Raw genomic sequence first — 24,115 nt, 5'->3', positions numbered from 1 at the left:
AGACCTCGCGCTCATCCAAACAGCGGCCTACCAGCAAAAAGTAGCTCGGTACTATAACGCCAGAGTAAAGAAGATGAGCTTCTGCGTCGGCGACCTGGTTCTCCGTAAGATCATGGTACCCGAACCCGGCATGGGCAAACTCGGACCAAATTGGGAAGGACCCTACAGAGTAAAGAAAGCACTTAGGGGGCATACGAACTCGAAACCTTAGAGGGTAAGCAAGTACCCCGAGCATGGAACATCGTCAACCTAAGGCGATACTACCTATAGACCACCAAGCAAAGTGGATAAAATCACCACCAAAACAGGCCGCGCGAGTGCGGTAGCCCGGGCATAAAACAGATCGGACGTATGATTAGTTCGGCAAATATGCTCAGTTCGGGAGAAAGAACAACCAACACTTAACCAAAAGAAAGTCATTCCATTTCAAAAGTAAGGTAGTACATTTAAAAAAAAATTACAAGCTCGGAGCTACTTCTTCATTATCGGAAGGCACTTCAACAATACCCGAAGGTCCCGCATCGCCCTCGGAGTCTGGCTCACCATCAGCAGCATTAGCCATCTCCTGAGTTATGCGCGAAGTGGATATGGCGCTAATATCGAGCTCGGGTACGTATTTCGGATCATCCACCGGCTTAGTTTAAAACCCCTCCTATATGAATCCACCATCAGATCATCAAAGCCTGGCGAAGCAATGTACTCATCGACAACCTTCTTCTTGGCATCTTTGATACCTTGAGAAAAGATTTGCGTCCTCTCCCTGATATCCTCCTGAAGGTACTCAACCTGATGTTGCAGATCCAGCCTCAAGTCCGCCATGTGCTTCACCACCACTCCCATGGCCTCGGCATCTCTCTGAGACCTCGCCTGCCTGATCCGTGAAAAACGAGCAGCCTCCTCGGCAGCACGAGCAGCCGCTTCAGCAGCTCGCGAAGTCGTCTCAACAGCGCGAAGAGCCTCTTCGGCAGCTCGTGCCTGCCTCGAGCTCCTCTCCACCTGAGCCGCCAAGGCGTGAATAGAAGAATTCACCTACCAAAAAGAACCGAGTGATCAAAAGAACCAACAAAACGAAAGCCAAAGAGCTCTAAAAAAGGGAGAACACTTACCACCATGGCATGGGTAACGGCACGACAGGCCACTTGATGTAGAGGGAGATCAGTCCACGCCGCGACCTCCTCGGGGAAAATGGCCTCCTTACTCTTTTGAAGAGAATGGGTCGGCGACAGCACACTCCTGAAGTCCCCCGGGGCCCCCAAGCCTGAGGGACCAGCTCGCGTATGAGCAGACCCGGAGTTAGAAGGAGCACCGGTGTATGTAGGAGCCCCTGTGTAAGTAGTCTCAGCATAAGGGACCCCTGCCAGCTCCTGCATTGGAGGAACCATCTCAGGCTCCCTGGGCAGATCTTCTGACGGATAGTCTGGCACCTCAGGCTCCGCATCCCGGGGCATCTCGGCACGAGTTCGCTTGGCAACCCGCTTTCTCCTCTTCATGCCTTGGAACAAGTGCCCACCACGGGTCCCTCGAGAGTCCATCACACCTGCGAAAAGAAGTTCGCCATCAGTAAAAAGCAAGAAAGACAGCAAGACAGAATCTCTAAGTGAAGAACCTACCCGAGCTCAGGCCGGCCGCAATGAGCTTGGCCTCCATCAGATACTGTTGACACTTCAGCCCAAGCCACACCCATTGCCAGAGGCCCTTCGCTGTCTCTTTGTCAAGCGTGACCCCGGAGTCAGGAGCGGTCATCCCCCACCCGGTCTGAAACGGCCACCCCAGCACACTTCGCACCCCGAAATAGTCCCGCTTCCATGCTGGGACCTTGTTGGGGAGTTCATGTAAAAGCTTAAAGCCCGGGCGAGGAGACAAGTAATATGCCCGCCTACGCCTGGGGAGGGGACCCGCTTGCTTCTTAAGCATCAAGATTGAAGAAAAAATCTCCAAGTCCAAAGGAAAGCTCTCTTCGCAAAATAAGGAGATTGTCCCTACAAAATTTCGAATAGAGTTCAGGTGAAGCTGGCTGACCGTCACGCCGAAGTGGTTCAAGACTTCGACAAGGAGGGGATGGAAAGGCAATCGCAGCCCCGCGGCGAGCTGCTCCCGGAATATCACGATCTCATCAGGACCGTGTTCCCAAGGAAAGCTACCCGAAGGTATGAAATAAGCGTACTCCCCGGGCAAGTTATAATAGGTAATGAGGGATTGGAGCCCCTCGAGCGTCATGGTCGAAGGGCCAAACTTGTCTAACATCCGACCCCGACGAGAGGTGGACGCCAAACTACCCGAAGCGCCTTGGCCTACGGGTTCGAACTCTTCCTCGAGCTCTACCTCCGACTCGCTAGGGCTATCAGGGGATGCAACTCGGTTCGTAAAACCTGCATCAGACCCGCTGGAAGGACTATCTGAGCTATCCAAGCTAGACATCGGGGAGTAAGATGGATTCCAGGAAAGTACTCACCTGGAAAAAGGCTGTAGACCACAGGAGCTTGGACGAGCAAAAAACCTTGAACGCGAACTGAAAAAAACCTGGACGCGAGCTGAAAAAACCTAGATGCGAGCTGAAACTCGGACGCGAGCTCGAGGGAAATACAGAAGTGACAGCGACTGGGGTCCCTCGCCCCCCCAATTTATACTCACAGTGATCGAAAAGCAACAGCTTAGATCAAAGCCAATCCGACGGCCCACAGTCGCACTGACCGCACGTCCCCTGAGACCGAGACGTGATTGGCGCACGTCTTTCTGAAATTGACAGAGCGCCGACGGACGTCTTCCTGAAACTGACAGAGCGCCGACGCACGTTTTTTCGAAACTAACGGAACGCCAGTGCACGTCTCCTCACAATAAAAGCGGCAGCGGCACGTTTTTTCAAATTTGAAAAGACGCCTGCTATTGCGCCTCCCAAGTGGCGCGCTTTTTTGAAATTTCGAAATAAAGCGCGCGTCGTCGCATCTATCAGTGTTTAGGCGGGTCGGCACGTTTCCCGCCTTTTGGGCGCTCGAAGAAACCCAAGGAACCCTGACAACGCACCTCGCGCCATCAGAACCAAGATTCAAAGTACAGGGCAAATCCACCTGACATCTTGCGAACTCCCCGCGCCAGGGCAAGACCCTTAGCGCGAGGAGTGGGGGGCAATTGATGAAGGAAGATTTGGCCCGACCTCGCAATCACTCCACATGGCAAAAACAAATAGCTCGGCACTTAACAGCGTACCCAGGGCACAAGCACCAAAGGGAAGAAACCAGCAGTCCGAACTCCCTACGATGAGCCCGAACTCTCCCTTGGGCCCCGAACCACACAAGGCAGTGACTCGAACTGGCCCGCCTCATGGCAGTTCGGGACACTCCCCTATCCGAACTCAAGACCACCTCGTTCGCCACTCCAGCACTTCGCCTCCGAGACGCCGAACTGAACAAACGTACCATACCTGACACCGAGGAGGTCCGTATCCAAGGTGTGGCGCATCTGACTGACTTGGGATCTGACGCTTGACAGCCGCACTTCAACGGTCACCTACCACCGCCACCTGCCATCGTCATCGCCAGTCGCAGAGACGGCTCCGACAAAAGGAAGCAGTGGCGGTTCTGACCAGCAACGGGGATGACACCCGAACTGGCAGGAGATCAGAGGTAACCGTACCCGACCTGACAGAAGTTTAGGAGTGAGTGCGCGAGGTGGCTATAAAAGGCCCCCTACCCCCAAGAACAAGGTATGCAAAACTTTGCGCTATCTGATTTTATCTTGCCTTTGAAGGATTCTAACTTGAGCTTCGGAGCCTCCACACCGGGTTCCCCCTGGAGCTTTCTCATCTTCTCCGTTTTAGGTTCCCCGCCATTCCGTTCAGAGGCAAGGTCATTGACAGTTAAGACTGGCCGGATTGCGCACCATCAATTACAAATACAAATATGTAGAGTGCAAAACCTTGTATTCTATATTATTTTAATATTTTGTATATACATGTACTGTACATATTTACATTTTTACTCTTTCCAAACCAACCCCCAACCACAAATACTTGTAACTTTTGGACATACGACTACTCTATTTTCATCCATCCATAATTAACTTGCTGTACCTTGGATGAATCCAACTTCTGATACATGAAAAATTTATTTTTAATTGACTTAGAAAGGGTTTGAGGAGAAGAATTGGTGATGGGCGAAATGCAAAATTTTGGTGTGATAACTAGGCGGATGGAAAATCACTGAATGAATACAGATTACAGGGCCCTTCATGCTTTAATAACCCTATTTATGTAGCTGATTGTATCCATCAGAATGATTGGGATTTATCAGTTCCTTACTTCCTTTTCTTCTTCCCAATGATATTATAGAAAGAATACAAGCTATTCCCGTCCCACATCCCAAGAAATATTCAAATATTTAAGTGAATGAGTATTGGTCCTGGCCCCTGCGGATAAAGGACGGAAACCCGGCGGTCGTAGAGGTTTTTGCTTGAGTAGTTTGGGAACTTCCATGTCAGTATCGAGTTAAATTTTTTGTATGGATGCTTCTCTTAGGAAAACTTCCTACTTTATAACATCTGTACTGTAAACATATTATAGGAATCAGTGGATAGTCTTCTTTTTTTGAGAGGGAATCAATGGATATAGTCTGATAGACGCCCAAAACTGAAAAATCAGTGACGTTTAGAAGCTGGTTAGACAAAAACTACGCGTCTGTTTTGCATCGATGCTGTTGCTCCAAAAAATAACAACACATCAGCACCGTGTCAGAAAAAATCATGCTTCAGGAAACGCCTGTTTATTTGAAACCATTTTTCCATAAAAAACGGCGCTTCAAAGTCCAAGGTACACCTTAGAAATCGGGAAGGCATGATTTGGAGCAATACCAAATTTGGCGTTTTCTGAAGCTATGGCTCGTTGCTGCCAACAGAAACGTGAGGTGACAGTGACGTGGCGCTAGATAATGTGTACCAGTGCTGAAAACTTTTCCTGAACCATTGGTACCAAACAGAAAATGTTGTTGTTGCTCCAGAAAACGTCCTACCTAGCAGCAACGATTCCAAACAAAAAAAAACACCGTTTTGTGAAAAAATGGTGCTTCCAACCCATACATCAGTAGAAAAAACGGTGTTGTATCTACAACATCGATGCCAAACATATACTAAAATATTCCAATAGGTTGGCTGTAAAACAGATGCTGACACAAAATTTGGTGGCTAGTAGATCTGTGATTGAGTTCATTTGCTTAAGGTGTAAATTCGCATTGCGAAAGAATAAATGAATCCAAGATCCCGTCTTTTGACTCCTTTCTGTTCTATAAATAATTTATGAATTCAATGACAATACAAATACTACTTAGGAAACCAATCCAAAAAGCTATTCACAGACTGGATTAAATAAAATAACTGGAAAATCCTTACCATCCATGGAAGATGACTTCAGGAGACTTCTGCATAATTTGAAATCCATAGTCAACTTAACTCTACAGTCCAGCCCAGCTTATCCTCTGCAAGCCCCATCTGTAAACTTGTCAGTGAGGAAAAGAGTTGCTGCGATACAGCACCAACTCCGGTCTTTCCATAGGATACCCTGACAAATACAGAAAACCATACAATGTCAGTCAATTGTCTATCCATCATAATTAAATCTGGTTTTGATAGAGGTCTGTTGGTCCTAACACAAATTTTAGAACTTATGTCTTTAACTTCACATGGCATTGGAATTTATTTTCCCTTGCAGGTCATTTGATGCTCGTGGTACTTGAAGGGGCTTGGGAAGAAAGGAACAATTCTCTGGTGGTGGTTTTTCTCTTGCAATATTTTGGCTTGTGTAGGAAAAGATAATACCAGAATATTTAACTGCCACTTACCTCAGAAAGCAGTTTAAGTCCATTTGGCATGATTCATAGATAGAAACGTGAAATTCAGAGAATTGTTCCCATTTTTTGAGTCTCAAACAACCAATATGTAGCATAAGTAGCTAAAGTGTTTCCTTTTCAGTTCTGTTGAGTTCTATTGTATAGAAAGTAGTTATACATGAGTCATACTTTCACTTCATACTTATTTGGATTAATACAATATACTTCAAAACAAAAAAGTAAATCAACATTGCAAAACTTCCTCATTATAAAAAAAAAAATTGCAAAAATTCCTCATTATAAAAAAAAAATTGCAAAAATTCCTCATTCAGTACTTTTAGGTTGTATTTGGATTGGGGAAGACTTGACAGTGTTGATACCGTGTCTCAGGATTACTCTGTTATGTGGGTCTATTATTGCAGACAAGTGGAATCTGGAAGACCATGGTTTTTTGGCCTTCAGGTTCTTGATTTTGCAGAAGTAGATCATTAGGTGAGTAGTCATTTGATGCAGGAATCAAATTCAATTCCAAATCTTATAATCTAAACACAAAACTTGGAAGAATTTTCAAGTTTGACAGGAAGGTTTCATAATAAGCTGAAATCAAGATAATAAAATTCTTTACTCGGTGATAATATGAAGTTCTAATCTCTCGCTTAACAATTCATGGTTCTCCAAAATATAAATGGTTCATTTATTATAAAGTACTGCTGTAAAAGAAAAGGTTCCAATGAAACGAGTTACCATCAGTTACCATCAGCTTAAGTAAGGCAAAAACAAAAAACAATATTTAAACCAACAGAGCCAGAAGAAGATTACCTTTCACCTAGGTAAGTTATACTTCCAACAGGTGACACAACCACTGCTGTTCCAGTACAGAAAACTTCATCAGCATCAAGCAACTCGTCCACTGATACAAGTCTCTCTTCAACCTGCATATTACTCTAAGTTTCAATAGAAAAGCAAGTGCCAAATCCTTTTTCTCTTCTATCCTGAAAACAACTACAAATCTGATAATACAATAGATGGCAAAAGTTTTGTTCAAAAATGAGAGAAAAAATGGAAGGAAAAAAGGAAAAGAAACTAAAATAGATCCACCAGCAAGACAGAAACATAAAAGAAATATGCAAGAAGACAGATAATTACAGCTCTACATGCCAGGCATCAAGTTGTCCAACAACTTGATGGACTAGATACAGACCTAATCTTCAGCATATTTTGGCACACAGTGGCCGTTCTCAGACTCGAACCCATTTTCTCAAGCTTGCCAGCCTGAGATTTTACTATTGCACCAAGCAATGGCTCTTAGGTTCCAAAGAAGCCATTCTCATAGACTTGAAAAAATGGTGTATGCGGCCTTCCTCCCTTGGTAATCGTGCACAAGCTCCCACGTGAGCGGAGTTATTGCTTTTCAGATCTGCCGCACCCCCGGATAGATGCAATATTATCGCGGGGCCCACAATGCACGACGAATGCCAAAAGCCCGGTTCTTGCACCGTTCCCATTCAGTAATGACGATCGTGCCGCAAGTGGTCCGAGTATCCGGCAAGTTGTTTCCAGTTGTCTCGCCGAAACGACAAATGGAATTTGCAAATAGGATATCAAAAAACATAAAATATTAATAAAATTGGGGTGCAACACGAGGACTTCCCAGGAGGTCACCCATCCTAGTACTACTCTTGCCCAAGCACGCTTAACTTCAGAGTTCTGATGGGATCCGGTGCATTAGTGCTGGTATGATCGCACCCGTTTGCTTCTTGCTCGCTTAGATCTTTATGCACTATCTTGCTCCCCTCCATTAATTCTCTTAGACTTGAAAAAATGGTGTATGCGGCCTTCCTCCCTTGGTAACCGTGCCCAAGCTCCCACGTGAGCGGAGTTATTGCTTTTCAGATCTGCCGCACCCCCGGATAGATGCAATACTATCGTGGGGCCCACAATGCACGACGAATGCCAAAAGCCCGGTTCTTGCACCGTTCCCATTCAGTAATGACGATCGTGCCACAAGTGGTCCGAGTATCCGGCGCGTTGTTTCCAAATGGTAGTTTTTCTTGCAAAGTTACAAAAGTGATCCTTTCTTAGTTGAACTAAATAATGGCATAGTTGTGGAAACAAAAATAAAATAGCCACTTAATGGGGAAGGGTAAGGTCAATTTGATACATCAAAAGAACTTGGCCATCAACGAATGTAGTTACTTTTCTGTGCACATGGCACAAAGATTAAGGCCAGGGAAAAAGTGTTTGTACTGCACCAAGGAAATCAAAGGCATAAAATGGACCCGATTGAAGGACCCAAAGCTCCAAACCATCTGTAGTGATATCTTTTTTATCAAAAAGAGACTTTTATTTAAGAATACTTCTCAGAAATATATAGTAAATTGCCTAGTACCCCAAGGTAGGTAGATAACCTCAGCTAGCCACCCATAATAGTCCTCTGTTTAGTGTTTACAAGCTCCTATTCTGTAGGACCAGATTCCAATATATTTGACTTCTGTTAATCCCTCATTTGTCAAGTTATCAGCTACACTGTTGGCTGATCTTTCAATCCACCTGAAGGTTATTATTCACTTCGTACTTCTGCAGTAAGCATTTTAATTTTCCTTGGGTTGTGTCTATATTTCCACAAACCTGCACCGTTCCTTCTTATCCAACCCACAATTATTGAATCACAATACCCAGCTGACTCTAAATAGAGAGCTAGGCAATTTCCTTCCCAATTTCTCAAAACTCCTCCAACTCTAGAATGAACTAGATTTCCCAAATTACATCCACCAAAATTAATTTCTATCAGATCCAATGCTCAAGGGTACTCTTAGACCCTTGACATTCTGGCATGGCAGTGGTGTGGTCAGACCACTGCAGGTGCATGACTAAAGGCCAAGGCATACACAAACATGGTCTAAACCCGACCTGAAGCTTAATTGTTTTCCACTCCAGGTGGTGGGTCAATGGTTTAGCCATCCAGGTTAATTGGGTCAGCCTGTGGTGCCATAGATAAAATAATAAATTACAATAAAATACAAATAATAGTTATATATGCAGAAAATTTGCAAAAGATGGAAAAACCCCAATTCTCTCACATCAATTACCCCTGTTCTGATAACAGATTAAGGGGGTATTCTTTCCGTGGTTGTGTTTGTGTTTCATTTGATTCACAAACAGAACCAGCTTTCCAGAAGGCATTTTCATTTTGTTGCTGATTCTAAAACCAGTAAACCATGGTTCCAGAACCTGAAAAATCCCTATTTACTGAACACTATGAAAGAAATTTTTGAACACAACCACATGTTCAAAAAGAAGGCTGATGTGGCCAATTGATTCTGTGTATCTCAGGCCATATTCCTAGCTGACTCTAAATAGAGAGCTAGGCAATTTCCTTCCCAATTTCTCAAAACTCCTCCAACTCTAGAATGAACTAGATTTCCCAAATTACATCCACCAAAATTAATTTCTATCAGATCCAATGCTCAAGGGTACTCTTAGACCCTTGACATTCTGGCATGGCAGTGGTGTGGTCAGACCACTGCAGGTGCATGACTCTAAATAGAGAGCTAGGCAATTTCCTTCCCAATTTCTCAAAACTCCTCCAACTCTAGAATGAACTAGATTTCCCAAATTACATCCACCAAAATTAATTTCTATCAGATCCAATGCTCAAGGGTACTCTTAGACCCTTGACATTCTGGCATGGCAGTGGTGTGGTCAGACCACTGCAGGTGCATGACTAAATCTAGAATGAACTAGATTTCCCAAATACCCAGCTGACTCTAAATAGAGAGCTAGGCAATTTCCTTCCCAATTTCTCAAAACTCCTCCAACTCTAGAATGAACTAGATTTCCCAAATTACATCCACCAAAATTAATTTCTATCAGATCCAATGCTCAAGGGTACTCTTAGACCCTTGACATTCTGGCATGGCAGTGGTGTGGTCAGACCACTGCAGGTGCATGACTAAAGGCCAAGGCATACACAAACATGGTCTAAACCCGACCTGAAGCTTAATTGTTTTCCACTCCAGGTGGTGGGTCAATGGTTTAGCCATCCAGGTTAATTGGGTCAGCCTGTGGTGCCATAGATAAAATAATAAATTACAATAAAATACAAATAATAGTTATATATGCAGAAAATTTGCAAAAGATGGAAAAACCCCAATTCTCTCACATCAATTACCCCTGTTCTGATAACAGATTAAGGGGGTATTCTTTCCGTGGTTGTGTTTGTGTTTCATTTGATTCACAAACAGAACCAGCTTTCCAGAAGGCATTTTCATTTTGTTGCTGATTCTAAAACCAGTAAACCATGGTTCCAGAACCTGAAAAATCCCTATTTACTGAACACTATGAAAGAAATTTTTGAACACAACCACATGTTCAAAAAGAAGGCTGATGTGGCCAATTGATTCTGTGTATCTCAGGCCATATTCCTATATTGTATAAATTGCAATATATATTTTATACACATGAAAAAATAAATAATTGTATATAATTGTTAACATATTATATGTACTTTCACATATTATATTACATTTTTAACATACTATATCTTGTTGTTCACATATGATAAACAAATAGCCATACAATGAAAGTTAAATGGCGGTAGATGAATTTCTTCTATACATGTGAGTCACTTAGAAAGCTATCAATGTGTTGAGTCCAAAAAATGAACCACAAACAGAACAACGGTTGTGGTTCTGTAATTCAAAACACAACCACAACCATACATAGCCAAACACCTATGATGTTTCAAAACCAATATTTTCATTTTCAAAAAGAGGTGGCATGGCTTTGAAACACAACCACACCCTTTTTTGAACCACAAAAATAATACCCCCCTAAATGTCCTTGAAGCCCTACAATGCAGACTCAGTACACGTCTTCCATAGCCTAGAAATAGCAGCAGTTACACAGTTCAGGTCATCAAGCTTCTCAGCAAGAGAGATCTCATGAAGGTAAAAATTATGGAAGGACACCAGCTTTTATAATCCCCTCAGACTTCAAGGTCTCATTTTTTGAGCTTGGAATCTCGGAGTCAGTTAGGGATTGTGGAGGTGAACAGTTTTAGACAGGACATTTGTGGCTACAAAGCAAAGAATGCCAACAGCCCCTTTTGGTTCTGATTTTTTTTTGTGCCCTTTTTCTTGGAACATAAAGCAAAAGAGTATGCTTGAGACTAACTTTCATGATTCCCCATCTTTAAACCCAAGGTTCTGTACCTATTCCTACTTTATCTTAAACTCCCAAATTTTCACTGACATAGAATTGCGTGTATCCAACAAAACCTGGCGCTAATAGTACTGGCAGATCTAGGTTCTACTCACCAACATCTTTACCAACTCAAAAAAAAAAAAAAACAAAAATGGTCACTTTACCAGTAGATTTTGTTGACTCATTGGCATTAAAAACAGAGGCTTAAGTTTTGATGATAATGAAGGTTAGTGGTGGAAAAAAAAGAACAATTTTTTTATTGATAATTGAAAGAATCTTATTAATCACAAGGATAAGAAAGTACAAGCTCCCCAAGGAGAGGCACAAGATGCGACCTCTCCATACTAGTAAAGAACAGCTTTCCAAATCACTAAAACAAGTTACAAGGTAGCACAAAAAAGATCTTCCCTGGAGACCCCAAGTTTGGCCAAAGAATCAGCCATAGTATTTGCCGACCTGCTCACCTAAATTAACATCCACTCTCATATTACTAGTTAGCCACTTCACTTTTTTGATGAGGTCTCTGTATCCCCAAATGACAGCATCCAGGTTTGAGAGCCAGCCTATTACCACCTGAGAATCCCCTTCAATTTTTTAAAAAAAAAGAACAGTTTCAATAACGAAGTTGAGCCTATTTGAAACCCTAAGGCACAAATGAAAGAGGAAGGTTGAAAATGGGTAAATACATATGGGATGCGGACGCCAGTAATTTTTTTGGTCAAAGTGTCAATAAAAAAATATAAACCTAAATATGAGATCAAGTTGCTTGATTTACTTGAAAATGATCAACACTGTTCCCATTGTCCTAGTCAACTGAGTCAATGGTTCACCAGTCCAGCCCACCAGGTCCTAGATCAAGCCAATAGTTATTTTGTTTTAGCGGGTCACGGGTTAACCCAAACCAGTATTATAACTGGGCGACAAGTTGAACAGTCCAACAGACAGATCAACAATAGGTTGATAACATTGGTGCAGGCTACAGGCCTAAACTGGAAGGTTAGCATGCTGGCTTGGACAAGGAAGAGCACAGGGTGCTCAACTCTAGCACATGGTGCATGGACTGTTGTGCAGATGAAATGCACTTGATTCAAGCAAAGACAAGGCAATGTCAGACTTAATGGCTGGGTAAGAAGCACCTTACTTAGCAATGGCACAAGGTGTATGCACATGCTGGCATGTGAACATGCCACATGACAGGCGTTTTGCACATCCAAAAGACTTAGGTGAGTGTTGTGCAAGGATAGGGATTTGATTTTTAGGGTGTAGTGTCAGGTTAGGGTTTTGATTTTTCAACCCGAGTCGGGTTTGGGTTTGGCTGACCGCCCTGCTGAGTCATGATACCCTAGACATATAAAAAATATTATTGTAATTTGGTCAACTTCTAACTTCTAGCCTTAAGTTTAAGATTGTTTTTCAGGTTTGTTTTGGTTTTTCTTCTTTCACTATGGAGAAAGTGATACCTTGCAACCCATAAAACAAATTCCAACTTAAATGACTCTTGGGTTTTCAAAATGTGTCGTAAAAAATACAATTCAAACATAGCGAGTAAGATAGGTTGATCCCTATAGGGTCAACCTGAGTTGGGAAATTACATGTTATTGAGTTGGGTCAGGTCAGGTTTGGGTGGAAGCATGGGAGGGTTGGGTTAGGGTTGAGGCAAACCCATTTCTAGAGGTGTAAAGTGGGTCATGTTGTGCTAGTACGGCACAATTTTGCGGGCTGCCCGTGCCGTGCTAGCAACAGGCTTGGGTGGGCTATACCTGCCTAGCCTAGAACTCTTCAAAGGTCAAGCCCAGCACAGCCCACGGACGAGCCCAAGCAGGCCTAGGTTGGGCCACGGGCCAGGCCATGAGAGGCATGATTTAAAAAAAAAAAAAAAAATGAAAAAAATAATGAAAATGATAAAAAACTTAAAATAAATTAACAAAATGAGCAAGGAATTGAAAAAAAAAATCTTAAAAGTGTATTCTATATGAATTTTGCTGTATATAATTGTTTATATATGAAATAATAAAATGAAATTAAAAAATTACAATACAATTAGAATAAAATAGTATAATAAAATTGAAAATATATATGTATATATATATATTAAATATATTATTTTATATAATAATTATTATATATGGGTTGTGTCGTTTTGGTCCATAGGCCTCAAAACCCAAGCCCAAAACAACCCTGGGGTATGGGCCAGGCCGGCCGGCCCACTTACAGCTCTACCCATGCCAAACCCGACCTGTTGACATCCCTATGCAAGGGTGCACAATGACTTGGGTGGTTTGGGTGACAAAATCATAAATAACTCAAATATGATCATTTGGATATACTGATATTATCTTTTGGAAAATTTTCAAACTCTTTGAGGAGGTGGTGAGTGGGGACTCTCTAGGACAGTAGCATCAAGCAGGTTGGGTGCCCAAGCGTTGGGTTGGGTAAGGCAAGGTACAAGTGCAGAGGGTAGATAGCAGCACCACACAGAAGCAGCTGTGGCAGTTAAGCTCGGCACTCTATGGGAGCTCGGATAGACTTGATTGCATGGCAAACACTTATAGTTAGCAACAAATCATACATGCATGCAGCTTAACAACAACAGGCATGCATGTGGCACACAACAAATGCTCAGCAGGTCAAGCTAGGAGCATGGTTGGGTGCTTGGGTTAGACACCAGTACTGCACAATTGTGCCCATGGACAAAGGTCAAAGCCACATGACACCTGTACTGCACTTGTATCATGATGTAAGCTGATGCAAGCATTGTTTTAAAAGGCTTAAGCCTTGAGGCGTGAGGCATACGCCTTGAGGCTAGGCGCACAGGTTTTGCCTCACGACTTTGATGTGAGGCTTAAGCCTTTGTCAAAATGAGGCGTAAGCCTCAAGCCTCGGGGTGTGAGGCGTAAAAAGGTGTAAGCCTCAAATATCAATGATTAATTAGTGATTTAATGAAAAAATATGTATTTTTATAATTTAAAACATATAGAAAAAACACTTCAATAATTATGGACCAAATAAAAAAAAGTAAAATTGAAAAACTAATAAGACAATTCAAATTTTATTAGTTTTTCTTAGTGTCTTAAGAAAGTTGAATAAAGGACTAATCAAGTTCTTAGTTTCTTTTGAATAAATCAATTCTTTGTTATTTTTCTCATTTCTTCTCCTAATTGATTTTCTTCTTAATAACAACAATAAAAATAATAATATTATTATTATTATTTACATAGATCAAATCAACTAAGCTGTTTCCTTTCTTCTAAATTATTTTTTACATGAAATATAAAATGTTTATAATTGTTAGTTGATTAATTATTATTATATTTAATGCTTAAATGCCAAAGCTTATTGCTTATAAGCTTCGTTTATGTTATTTTAATTTAGTATATTAAATGTTATTTTCATCAATTTACAAACTTTAATTAATTTTTTCCTTAAACTTTGAGGCATACGCCTCAACTACGCCTTTAGCCTTTTAAAACCTTGGATGCAAGGGCATTGGACAAGTCTGTCTATAAGCCACCTCAGCTTATGTACAGCAGCCAAGCCAAGTAATAAGGCCAGGCCAATGGACCATGGGAAGGTCTGTCAGTTTAGAGTTATTCCCAAATACCATTGTGCTTAATTGTGTACCATACATAAAATAGATTTTTTTTAAAATTTATAACTTTTTTTATCGATAACAATAAGCTTTATTAATGAATAAGATTTGTGAAGCTTTAATTACAGAAAGGGGGAGGTAAACTATCTTAACTCCCCAACAACAAAAGGACAAAGAAAGAAGCTAAAAATTAGCCCAAAACAGGGATTCCTTAACCACCCCTTGCTTAGCTAACTCATCAGCCATTGAGTTAGCACTTCTCTTCACCCAGTTGCACTTCACCTCAATATCCTTACTCAGCCATTTAAATTTTTTCTTTTCATTGCTGTAGCTCCACAAACTACTGTTGTCTCCTTTCAGCCACCTAATCACCACCTTCGATTCCCCTTCAATAACTAAGCATCTGATGTTTAATTCTCTTGCTCTTTGGATTCCTTCAAGAACTGCTAGAATCTCAGCCCTAAGAGAGTCACCCTCTCCAATTGAGCCTGAGAAATGGCAGTAATAATCCCATCCTCATTCCTGAACACACCCCCAAACCCAGAAGGCCCTGGATTCCTTAAGCTACTTCCATCAAAATTCAGTTTTATGAATCCAGAGGGCGGAGGGGACCAAGAGGGCCTAGAGGTCCTCCTACGATGGGCAGAGGTAGCTACCTCTTTCCACTTTCTCAATAAGTTAGCCAATGGAATATTCTGAGAACAGTTCCATAGATTTCAGCCAGTAAGCTACCCTTAAGTGTATCAGTTCTAGTAAGTTTTCCATGGTTCTTTCCTTGTCTGAAAATATTTGTGAGTTTCTCTCTTCCCATACGGACCAGCACACTACTGCCCCAATGCTTCTCCACATAACCTTCCCTCTTTTCTTAGGCCATCTAAAGAACGAAGGAGAGAACAAGCTTTGCACACACGGTGGGATTCCAAATACATCCAAAAAGGGAGAACACCCACTCCCAAATAGTTTTAGTAACCGGACAAGAAACCATAATGTGGTAACCCGTTTCCCCATCAACTTTGCAAAGATTAGACCTATTGGGAAGTAAACAATAATTGGGCCTCTTTCTCTGAAGCAAGTCATTTGTGTTAATTCTTTCCAAGAAAGTTTCCCAACAAAAACTACCAACCCGAGGAGGAATGGGTTTACTCCAAATCTCTTTAACAGGGAAGGACAACTCAAGAGGAATAGTAGGCTGAACTAAAATCTCAAAAAACAAAGCACAAGAAAAGGAGCCAAAGGAGGAAGGGGTCTAGACTCTAGTGCTTCCCTTTCTAGTGGAAACCTCCACAACCATTTCCCCAACAACGCCATGTTTCTTTTCCTAATATTCCCAAACCCAAGCCCCCTACCTTCTTGCTTCTAGTTACCACCTCCCAACTCACCCTATGGTCTTTCTTCTCCACTCCTGGTTCCCACAAAAAATCCTTCATTAATTTTTCCACCTATTAAAGACCTTTTTGGGAATCTTAAACACTGACAGGAAGTAAACAGGAAGGTTAGCTAGGGTAGACCTAATCAGAGTGATTCTCCCCCCTAAAGAGAAAAAATTTGGACCACTTCTCAATTTGAGCGTTTCATTCTTACGCAAGGGCCATGCTAATCTTCTCTGTATCGTTCCAATTTTATCGGATGTCTCCGAAGAGACTTTTTAAATTTATAACTTAAATGTTAGTAGCGGCTAGATGGTTAAGGCATTGTTTGTTAGCATAAATGACTAGGGTTCACATCTCGTTTTTTTTTTTTATCAATAACATCAATTTCATTAAATTAAGAGAATAGAGGGAAAGGAATACAAAGGAAGATAAAATAACTTAGCTCCCCAAAAATCAGAAAACTCAGGGAAAGCAAAGAAAATTAAAAACTAGCCCAGGAAACAGCCTCCCTATTCACTCCTTGCTTGGCCAACCCATCCGCAAATGAGTTGGCACTCCTCTTCACCCAGTTGTACTGAATCTCTATGTCCCTACCCAGCCATAAGAATTGTTTTTTCTCATTGTTAAAGTTCCACAAACCACTGTCCTCTGTCTTCAACCAATTAAGCACCACCTTCGAGTCACCTTCCAGAATCAAACGGCTAATATTTAGATCTTTTGCTCTTCGAATTCCTTCAAGCGCTACAAGGATCTCAGCCCTAAGAGATCTCATTATTAAAGTTCACATCTCGTTACTTGTGGTTTGATGTTTTGGTGCTAACACATAAAATTATGAGATCTCAGGTTCAAGTCTTTTGACTTGCATTTTAAAATATATGTGCATTTAGTGAAGTAGGCTGGTCATTAAAACCAGTTGGACCATTGAAACCCTGTTGGTTTCTAACAGTTCCACCGGGTTTTGACTGGTTCTTCTGGTTTTTCAGAAAAATGAAAACCAAGGGTTTAGAAAACTGGATTCCCTTCCAGTTTTAAAACATTTTAAATGCTTTTAAGGAAGTTAAAATCTGAAAAAAGCAGTTTTTTCTCCTGGTGGAATCTTTCCACTTTACTGGGAAACTTGAACAAAATCAAACTTTATTGGGAAACTTGGAACTACCAAGCATCAATCTAGTTTTTTCACAGAACCAGTAATTGTACTCAAATAAATCCAAGAGACAATAGAATATCTGAGATTATAGTTTCTGATTGATAACATATCCAATTTTATTAACTTTGAATTAAAGAATGAACTACAAGTAAATATATTTGTAAACACATATTTACTTGTAGGTACTGAGTCATTTTCTATAGGTACTGAGTCAATAAAATTGTAGTTCATTCTTTAATTCAAAGCTAATAAAGAATGAGTGTTACCCAGGGTCACCTCCAATCACTGTCCTATCCAAATAGGTACTGAGTCATTTTCTATAGGACCCAAACCTTTTAGATTCGAAAATATGTGGCTCACCCATCCAGATTTTGTGAAAAAAGTGAAGGAATGGTGGGGTGATGAGGTGAGGGGGGTAAGATGGAAGGGGATCAAGTTCCATAAGAAATTAAAAAGGCTGAGAGCCAAAATAAAAGAGTGGAATAGAGATCAGTTTGGTAGAATTGAGGATCAAAAACTGTGCCTAATTTCTCGCATAGAGAACTTGGATGTAAAGGAATCTCAAAATAGGCTGACCGAGGAGGACAGAGTGTTAAGGAGACAATTGAAAAAGGATTTGGAAGAGGTGTTATTGAGAGAAGAAATCAGTTGGAGACAAAAATCTAGACACAAGTGGATTAAGGAAGGCGATGGGAACACTAGATTCTTCCATGATTTGGCAAATGGGAGACGAAGAAATCTTGTGACCAAGCTAGAGATAGGAGAGGAGGTAATTACCAACCAGGATGACATAGCCAGAAAATTTGTGGACCACTTCAAATCGATTTATAGAAGACCTTTGAGTGAGAGAGCAGTCATGGAAAGGGTGGATTGGCCAAGAATTGATGATGGAGTGGCAAGGTGGCTGGAAAGGGATTTCGAGGAAGAAGAGATTAAGAAAGTTGTCTTTCTAATGGATAGATCCAAGGCTTCGGGTCCAGATGGCTTTACAATGGGCTTTTATCAAGACTGTTGGGAGGTGGTGAAAGAGGATTTAGTTGAAGTCTTTAAGGAATTTGCAGACAATCACACTATAAGCCCTGGAATTAATGCCACTTTTTTGGCCCTGATACCTAAGAAGATTGATGCCAACCACCCAAAAGATTTTAGGCCTATTAGTCTGGTGACAAGCATCTATAAAATTCTGGCTAAAGTGCTCTCATTGAGGATCAAAATAGTCCTCCCTTCTATCATTAGTGAAACACAGGGGGCTTTCATTCAAGGGTGACAAATAACAGATCAAATCTTAATTGCGAATGAGTGTGTGGAGGAAATGAAAAGGTCTAATAAGAGAGGATTCATTTGTAAATTGGATCTTGAAAAGGCCTATGATCTGGTGGACTGGAAGTTTCTATTAGAGGTTATGCAAAACTGTGGGTTTGGGGACAAGTGGTGTAATTGGATCTTTGGGTGTATCAGTACTTGTCACTACTCTATTCTGGTAAATGGTATGGTGAGGGACTTTTTTCCAGCTTGCAGGGGTGTCAGGCAAGGGGATCCACTCTCACCCTTCCTTTTTACATTAGTAGCTGATGTGATTAGTAGGATCATTACTAAGGCTGACAGCAAAGATGCCATTAGGGGTTGGAGAATAGGGAGACACCAAGTTCTCGTCACCCACCTTCAGTTTGCAGATGACCTAATGATCTTTTGTGAAGGAGGTCTTAGCGAAAAGGTAGCAAACCTAAAGGAGCTAATAAAAGGCTTTGAAAGTATCTCTAATTTGAGAATAAATCTGGAAAAGAGCTGCATAGCGGGTATAAATTTGGAGGTAGGGGAGGTCGAGGCTATTGCGGAGTGTCTTGAGTGTTCCACTTCTGCTTGGCCTATGTCATATTTAGGGCTTCCTTTAGGGGCAAATCCTAGGGAGAGTAGATTTAGGACCCCAGTGATAGAAAAGTTTGAGAAGAGATTAGCCTCATGGAAGAGGAATTATATCTCTTTAGGACGGAGAATTACCCTAATAAGAGCTACCTTGGCTAACTTACCTACCTATTATTTGTCTGTTTTTAGGATACCAGTTAGGGAAGCTAGGAAACTGGAGAAGTTGATGAGAGATTTCTTATGGGAGCCGGGACAAGAAAAAAAGGATCACTTGGTTAATTGGGAAATTGTGCAAAAGTAAAGAAGAGGGGGGTTTGGGACTTGGGAGGGTAACTAGAAAAAATCAAACTCTGTTAGGGAAATAGTTGTGGCGATGGCCTTTGGAAAGAGAGAGATTGTGGCATGAGGTGGTGGGAAGCATTCATGGGAGGTCAAAGAATGGATGGGATGCTGGTGTATCGAGGCAAGCTAACCTAGCAGCACCTTGGAAGGCTATTCACAACACCCTTCCTCAATTCCTCAATTTTATCAGGTTTGTTTGGATCCCTCCAAGCCAGATAAGAAGGTTTGGACTCCTAGACCCAATGGAACCTTCACTTGTGCTTCTTTCTTCAAGTCCATCTCTCAACTTTCTACTCACCAAAAATTATGGCATTTTGTTGGGAAGTTTTCCATGGGAAAGTGAACACTTTAGATAACCTACAAAAGAGAAGACCTTTCCTCTGTATTTTTCCTAATTGGTGTATCCTCTGTAGAGCTCACGGTGAGGATTGTTACCATCTATTAATATCTTGTCCCTTTTCTGCAGACCTTTGGGCATTTTGTTGGGATTGTTACCATCTATTAGTTCCCCCAAAAATTATGGCATTTTGTTGGGAAGTTTTCCATGGGAAAGTGAACACTTTAGATAACCTACAAAAGAGAAGACCTTTCCTCTGTATTTTTCCTAATTGGTGTATCCTCTGTAGAGCTCACGGTGAGGATTGTTACCATCTATTAATATCTTGTCCCTTTTCTGCAGACCTTTGGGCTTGAATACTTTCGTTGTTTGGGGGTAGTTGGAGTCTACCAGCAGAATTTCACATGCTCTTCAACCATTCTACCTTTTATTGGCCTACAAAAATAGGGAGAATTATGTGGAGATGTGCTCGTGCTGCTTTGATTTGGACTCTTTGGGAAGAAAGAAAATCTTAGAATCTTTCAAGAAAAGGAAAGGAGCAGCCAGGATTTGAAAGACTATGTGTTGAATAGGGCAATACCTTGGCTGAAGACCTTGGAAATCTTTCATCAATTCTCCTTTAATGACCTTTGGAGAAATTGGTCAGCAGTAGTGAGGTGTTCATCTCTAAAGGACAAATCAATTACAAGTTGGTCTCCTCCATCCGAAGGCTCACTAAAGTTGAACTTTGATGGAAATAGCATGGGTAATCCAGGTTTATCCGGAATGGGGGGTGCTTTGAGAAATGCGAAGGGAGAGATTTTGTTGCTTTACTCAGGTCCCTTGAGATTTGGGAACTCCATCAGGGCTGAACTTTTAGTTGTTGTACAAGGGGTGCAATTTGCAAACCAGCTGGGGGTACAACAACTAATAATCGAGGGGGACTCCAAAGTGGTGGTGGGTTGGTTGAAAAATTCTGAAGAGGCTATGTGGCGATACAAGAATGAAATGATGAAATTCAATTGGTTGATAAGGAATATGTTGGTCACTGTATAGTGGGTGGGGAGATCAGCAAATACTTTGTCAGATATGTTAGCTAAGCAAGGGGTAAATAGGGAAGAATTATTTTGGGCTCAGTTGTGATTCTTGCTTTTCTTTCCTAGTTTACTTGTAAGATTCAAGGAGGGGCTGCAGCTCGTGCCTCTCGCTGGGATGATGTATGAACTCACTCTAAATTTGCTTCTGAATCAATAAACTTATTATTATTCATCAAAAAAAAACAGTGATTTTAGAGTTGAAAGATAAATACCTGGAACCCTAGGTTACAAGCAACATCAATTATACTTTTTCGCGTAATGCCAGGAAGAATGGTCCCCTTTATTGCTGGAGTAGAGATTGTTGTACCCTAGGACAACACAGACCATGAAAATATCTTAGTAATAGTAGGCAGCAACAATGCTGATAATGCACATTCCATCATGACACCATGACAGATTTAAGAACCAGATAAGCTCACAAGGCTTAGAGAATAGCTTACTATAAGCTTAAGCATCTACAATGGCAACATAAAGAAACTTCTCACATATCTTTGCACATCATGACCTTTTGCTGTAATTCCCTCTTTGGTTGTCTAAAGCCTTATATACTGCCGATTAGGAAATCCCTCCCCACTCAGCTTTATTTTATATTAATGAAAATTTTACCATCTTTCAATAAAAATATTCACACTAAACAAATAATAAATTGGTCATCTGGTTTCTACAGCAGCAATAATATCAGTCATTTCATTTAACATACTTCTGATAACTAAAACAGGATCAAAATAAAACCATAGTGGAAATTGTGTCCTGCCTTGTACATTGAGAAATGATAAGAACATGAAAGGAATAAATGATCTGTCTAACAACCATCTTGGTTCAAACTTCCAATGATCAAAGCCTAATGTACAGAAAGAAAAAGTATAGAGAACACCCTTGTTATAAGTTGCCTCAAGAGCATGAGTGATAAGCTGAGGGGGACGGAAGATAAGGTTGTGGATGGGTTTTGATAAACTTGATGAGGAAGACCACTTTGATTGAACCACTTGAAGCAATAAGGAAGATCTGCTTCAAAAGAACAGTTGGATTCTTTTCTTTTTTTTTTTTTTGTGTGTGTGTGGGGGGGGGGGGGGGGGGGGGGTGGATTGTGATATGCCTCTTTTTTTGTTGTTTGGTATGCCTCCAATTATTACAAAGAAGATAAGGAAAAGAGGCAGGGTAAGGTTATCTTCTAGGGAGATTCAGAATCTTGTCAAGTGGAATGTGCAGGGAGGTATCAGAAAGATTGAGAGGGGTTCTTTAAAGCACACCATAGGGGGAAAACAGGGTAGATGCTAAAAGGAGGAGGGTCCTGTTGATCAGCAGTCATTTTGGCCTCTCTAGTTGATGAAAACAAATGAAGAGACACTAGATATAAACAGATTGTTGACTATTTGTTGAGCATCCCCTCTGTCAATAATATGGATATAAACGGCTTCCTTGATGCATGTAACTTGCCTGAAGTTTTCCTTTTTGTTGTGTGTCCCTGCATGCCCTATCTGAGGTGGATAAACTAAATGAACTCTTCTACATTTTTAAGTCATCACATTGGAGGTGTGTGGGATAATTCAATCCCCTCCAGAATTGAAGCTTTTGCATGGCAATGAACAGCATCCTTACCTAAAATCATTTGAAGAAAAGAGGTTTTTTTTTGGCTAATAGGTGCATCATCTGTGAAATGGATTCAGAAGATGTGATGCATTTGATTGATGGTCAACTGTCTTTATGTGAGCTGTACATGGTTATTCTATTTTTGCCTCTTCAACATGGACGGGTGGGATCCCAAGTCACCTAAGGAGATCTTTGGAAAGTGGCCAAGAATCAATGGGGGGAAGAAAGCTAAAATTATGTGGAGTTGTGTTCCTTTTGCAGAATACTATGAGGTGTGGAAAGAAAGAAATTGAAGAATCTTTAACAACAAAGCAAGAAACAAGGATTGACCACATGCCGTAATTGGTTCAAGACTGGTGGAGTGGTGTTGATTCTTCCAGAATTCAGGGACTCTAAGAGAGAAGATTTTGGTTCTGATTTCAGGACTTCTTTCAGTCTTTGCTAATTGAGGCAAGCAAAAGTATATGCATCTATCTGTTCATTTGTTCTTCTTTATGTTTTATGCCCTGTTAGCTGATTTAGTGGGTGATGCCTTGTCACCTGCTGCATTGTACCTTCTTTTCATTTAATGAATTTTGTTTTTTATTTATCGTCAAAAAAATTAAGGAATATGATTCACTACATTTTTCTAGCTAATCAATCACTACGTTCACTTGATCATATGCTTTGCTTTTATGGGTAATCATTTTTTTGTTCAGCTAGTAACATTCCCTCTTGAGAGGCATAAGGCCTGCATGACTGCATCCTTAAGTTTCCAGTTTAAAGGCAATTGCACATTATTAAAAAGTTCTTCTTTCATGCTCCTTCCACATTCCCCATGATACAGCAAAAGGAAAGTCGTCTAAAATATGCCTCCGCTAGGATGCTCGAGGTTCTACTTCTTTCTCTACCCTCTAAGCTTAGCTTATTGCTTACATTGGAATCTCTTATTTGCAGAACCCAGAATGCTCTTTTTTTTTTTGATAAATGAGAGTAGTTTTATTAAATCAAATAACAAAAATACAATCAGCCTAGGAGGAGGCACGAGATGTTACCCCCCCTAGGACTGAACCATATACATCAAAACTGCCCAAGCCTGAGACACAATTACAAAGTAACCCAAAATAGATCTCCCCTTGACACTCCTTGCTTGACCAGAGAATCAACCATTGCATTTGCTGATCTTCTGGCCCACTGAAACCTGACAGTCATATTCCTTGTCATACATTTAACTTTCTTTAACAGATCCCTGTAGCCCCAACAAGCTGTTTCTGGGCTAATTAGCCAGCCTACTACTACCTTGGAATCCCCTTCTACTAACAATAGGTCACTCCAATTTGACTAGCCATCTGTATACCTTGTACCGCTGCTAGTATCTCTGCCCTTACTGAATCACCTTCACCCACTGGTCCTGAAAATAGAGACAACATATTGCTGTCTTTGTCTCTCAGAATCCCACCGATTCCCGATGGCCCTGGGTTACCTTGGCAGCTTCCATCAAAATTCAATTTTACCACACCATCCGGTGGGGAAATCCATTCAGCTTGTGATTTGATATTGATGGAGACTGTAGCAGCCACTGCAGACCAATTTCTCCTTAAGTCATCAAAGGAGTAATCTGCCAACAAGTGTGAAGATTTTAACCATGAGATAGTCCTTGTCAATATGCATTCCTTGATTTCAGCAAGACTTCTTTACTGTTCTTGAAATATTCTAGCATTTCTCTCCTCCCATGGATACTTTTCACTACTTCATGCCACAACCTCTCCCTCTCCAGGGGCCATCTCCAAAGCCACTTACCTAA

At 41.2% G+C, this 24,115-nt stretch overlaps 2 protein-coding genes and 2 non-coding genes across 4 annotated transcripts in view; all 4 read right to left on the bottom strand.

Annotated features, from left to right (window-relative positions):
- Positions 1-442: 442 nt before the first annotated feature.
- On the bottom strand, positions 443-2,553 carry LOC148792202 (uncharacterized). Its single transcript, XM_088903247.1, has 3 exons — positions 1,611-2,553; positions 1,107-1,537; positions 443-1,029 (listed from the first exon to the last, which is right to left on the bottom strand). The coding sequence occupies exons 1-3, from the start codon at positions 2,416-2,418 to the stop codon at positions 571-573; spliced, it is 1,698 nt and encodes a 565-aa protein (XP_088759373.1). The 5' UTR covers positions 2,419-2,553; the 3' UTR covers positions 443-570.
- Positions 2,554-5,182: 2,629 nt separating this feature from the next.
- LOC104607281 (branched-chain amino acid aminotransferase 2, chloroplastic-like) overlaps positions 5,183-24,115 on the bottom strand; it is a 48,982-nt gene continuing 30,049 nt past the window's right edge. The window contains exons 8-10 of the mRNA XM_010272897.3: positions 20,955-21,050; positions 6,633-6,745; positions 5,183-5,545 (exon numbers count right to left, since the gene is read on the bottom strand). Of these exons, the coding sequence (XP_010271199.1) occupies positions 5,428-5,545; positions 6,633-6,745; positions 20,955-21,050 (327 nt within the window). The 3' untranslated portion in view covers positions 5,183-5,427. The remainder of the gene's footprint in view (positions 5,546-6,632; positions 6,746-20,954; positions 21,051-24,115) is intronic.
- LOC148792201 (5S ribosomal RNA) lies at positions 7,443-7,561 on the bottom strand. The gene has a single exon (XR_016073648.1). It is a non-coding gene; the product is annotated as a 5S ribosomal RNA (ribosomal RNA).
- LOC148792200 (U6 spliceosomal RNA) lies at positions 16,147-16,249 on the bottom strand. The gene has a single exon (XR_016071930.1). It is a non-coding gene; the product is annotated as a U6 spliceosomal RNA (small nuclear RNA).

The sequence above is a fragment of the Nelumbo nucifera genome, chromosome 4 (assembly GCF_055504915.1).
Source record: "Nelumbo nucifera cultivar China Antique chromosome 4, China Antique-T2T, whole genome shotgun sequence".
Lineage (NCBI taxonomy): Eukaryota > Viridiplantae > Streptophyta > Magnoliopsida > Proteales > Nelumbonaceae > Nelumbo > Nelumbo nucifera.
Note: the sequence above shows the minus strand (reverse complement) of the source record. Positions and strands in the feature narration are given on the sequence as shown.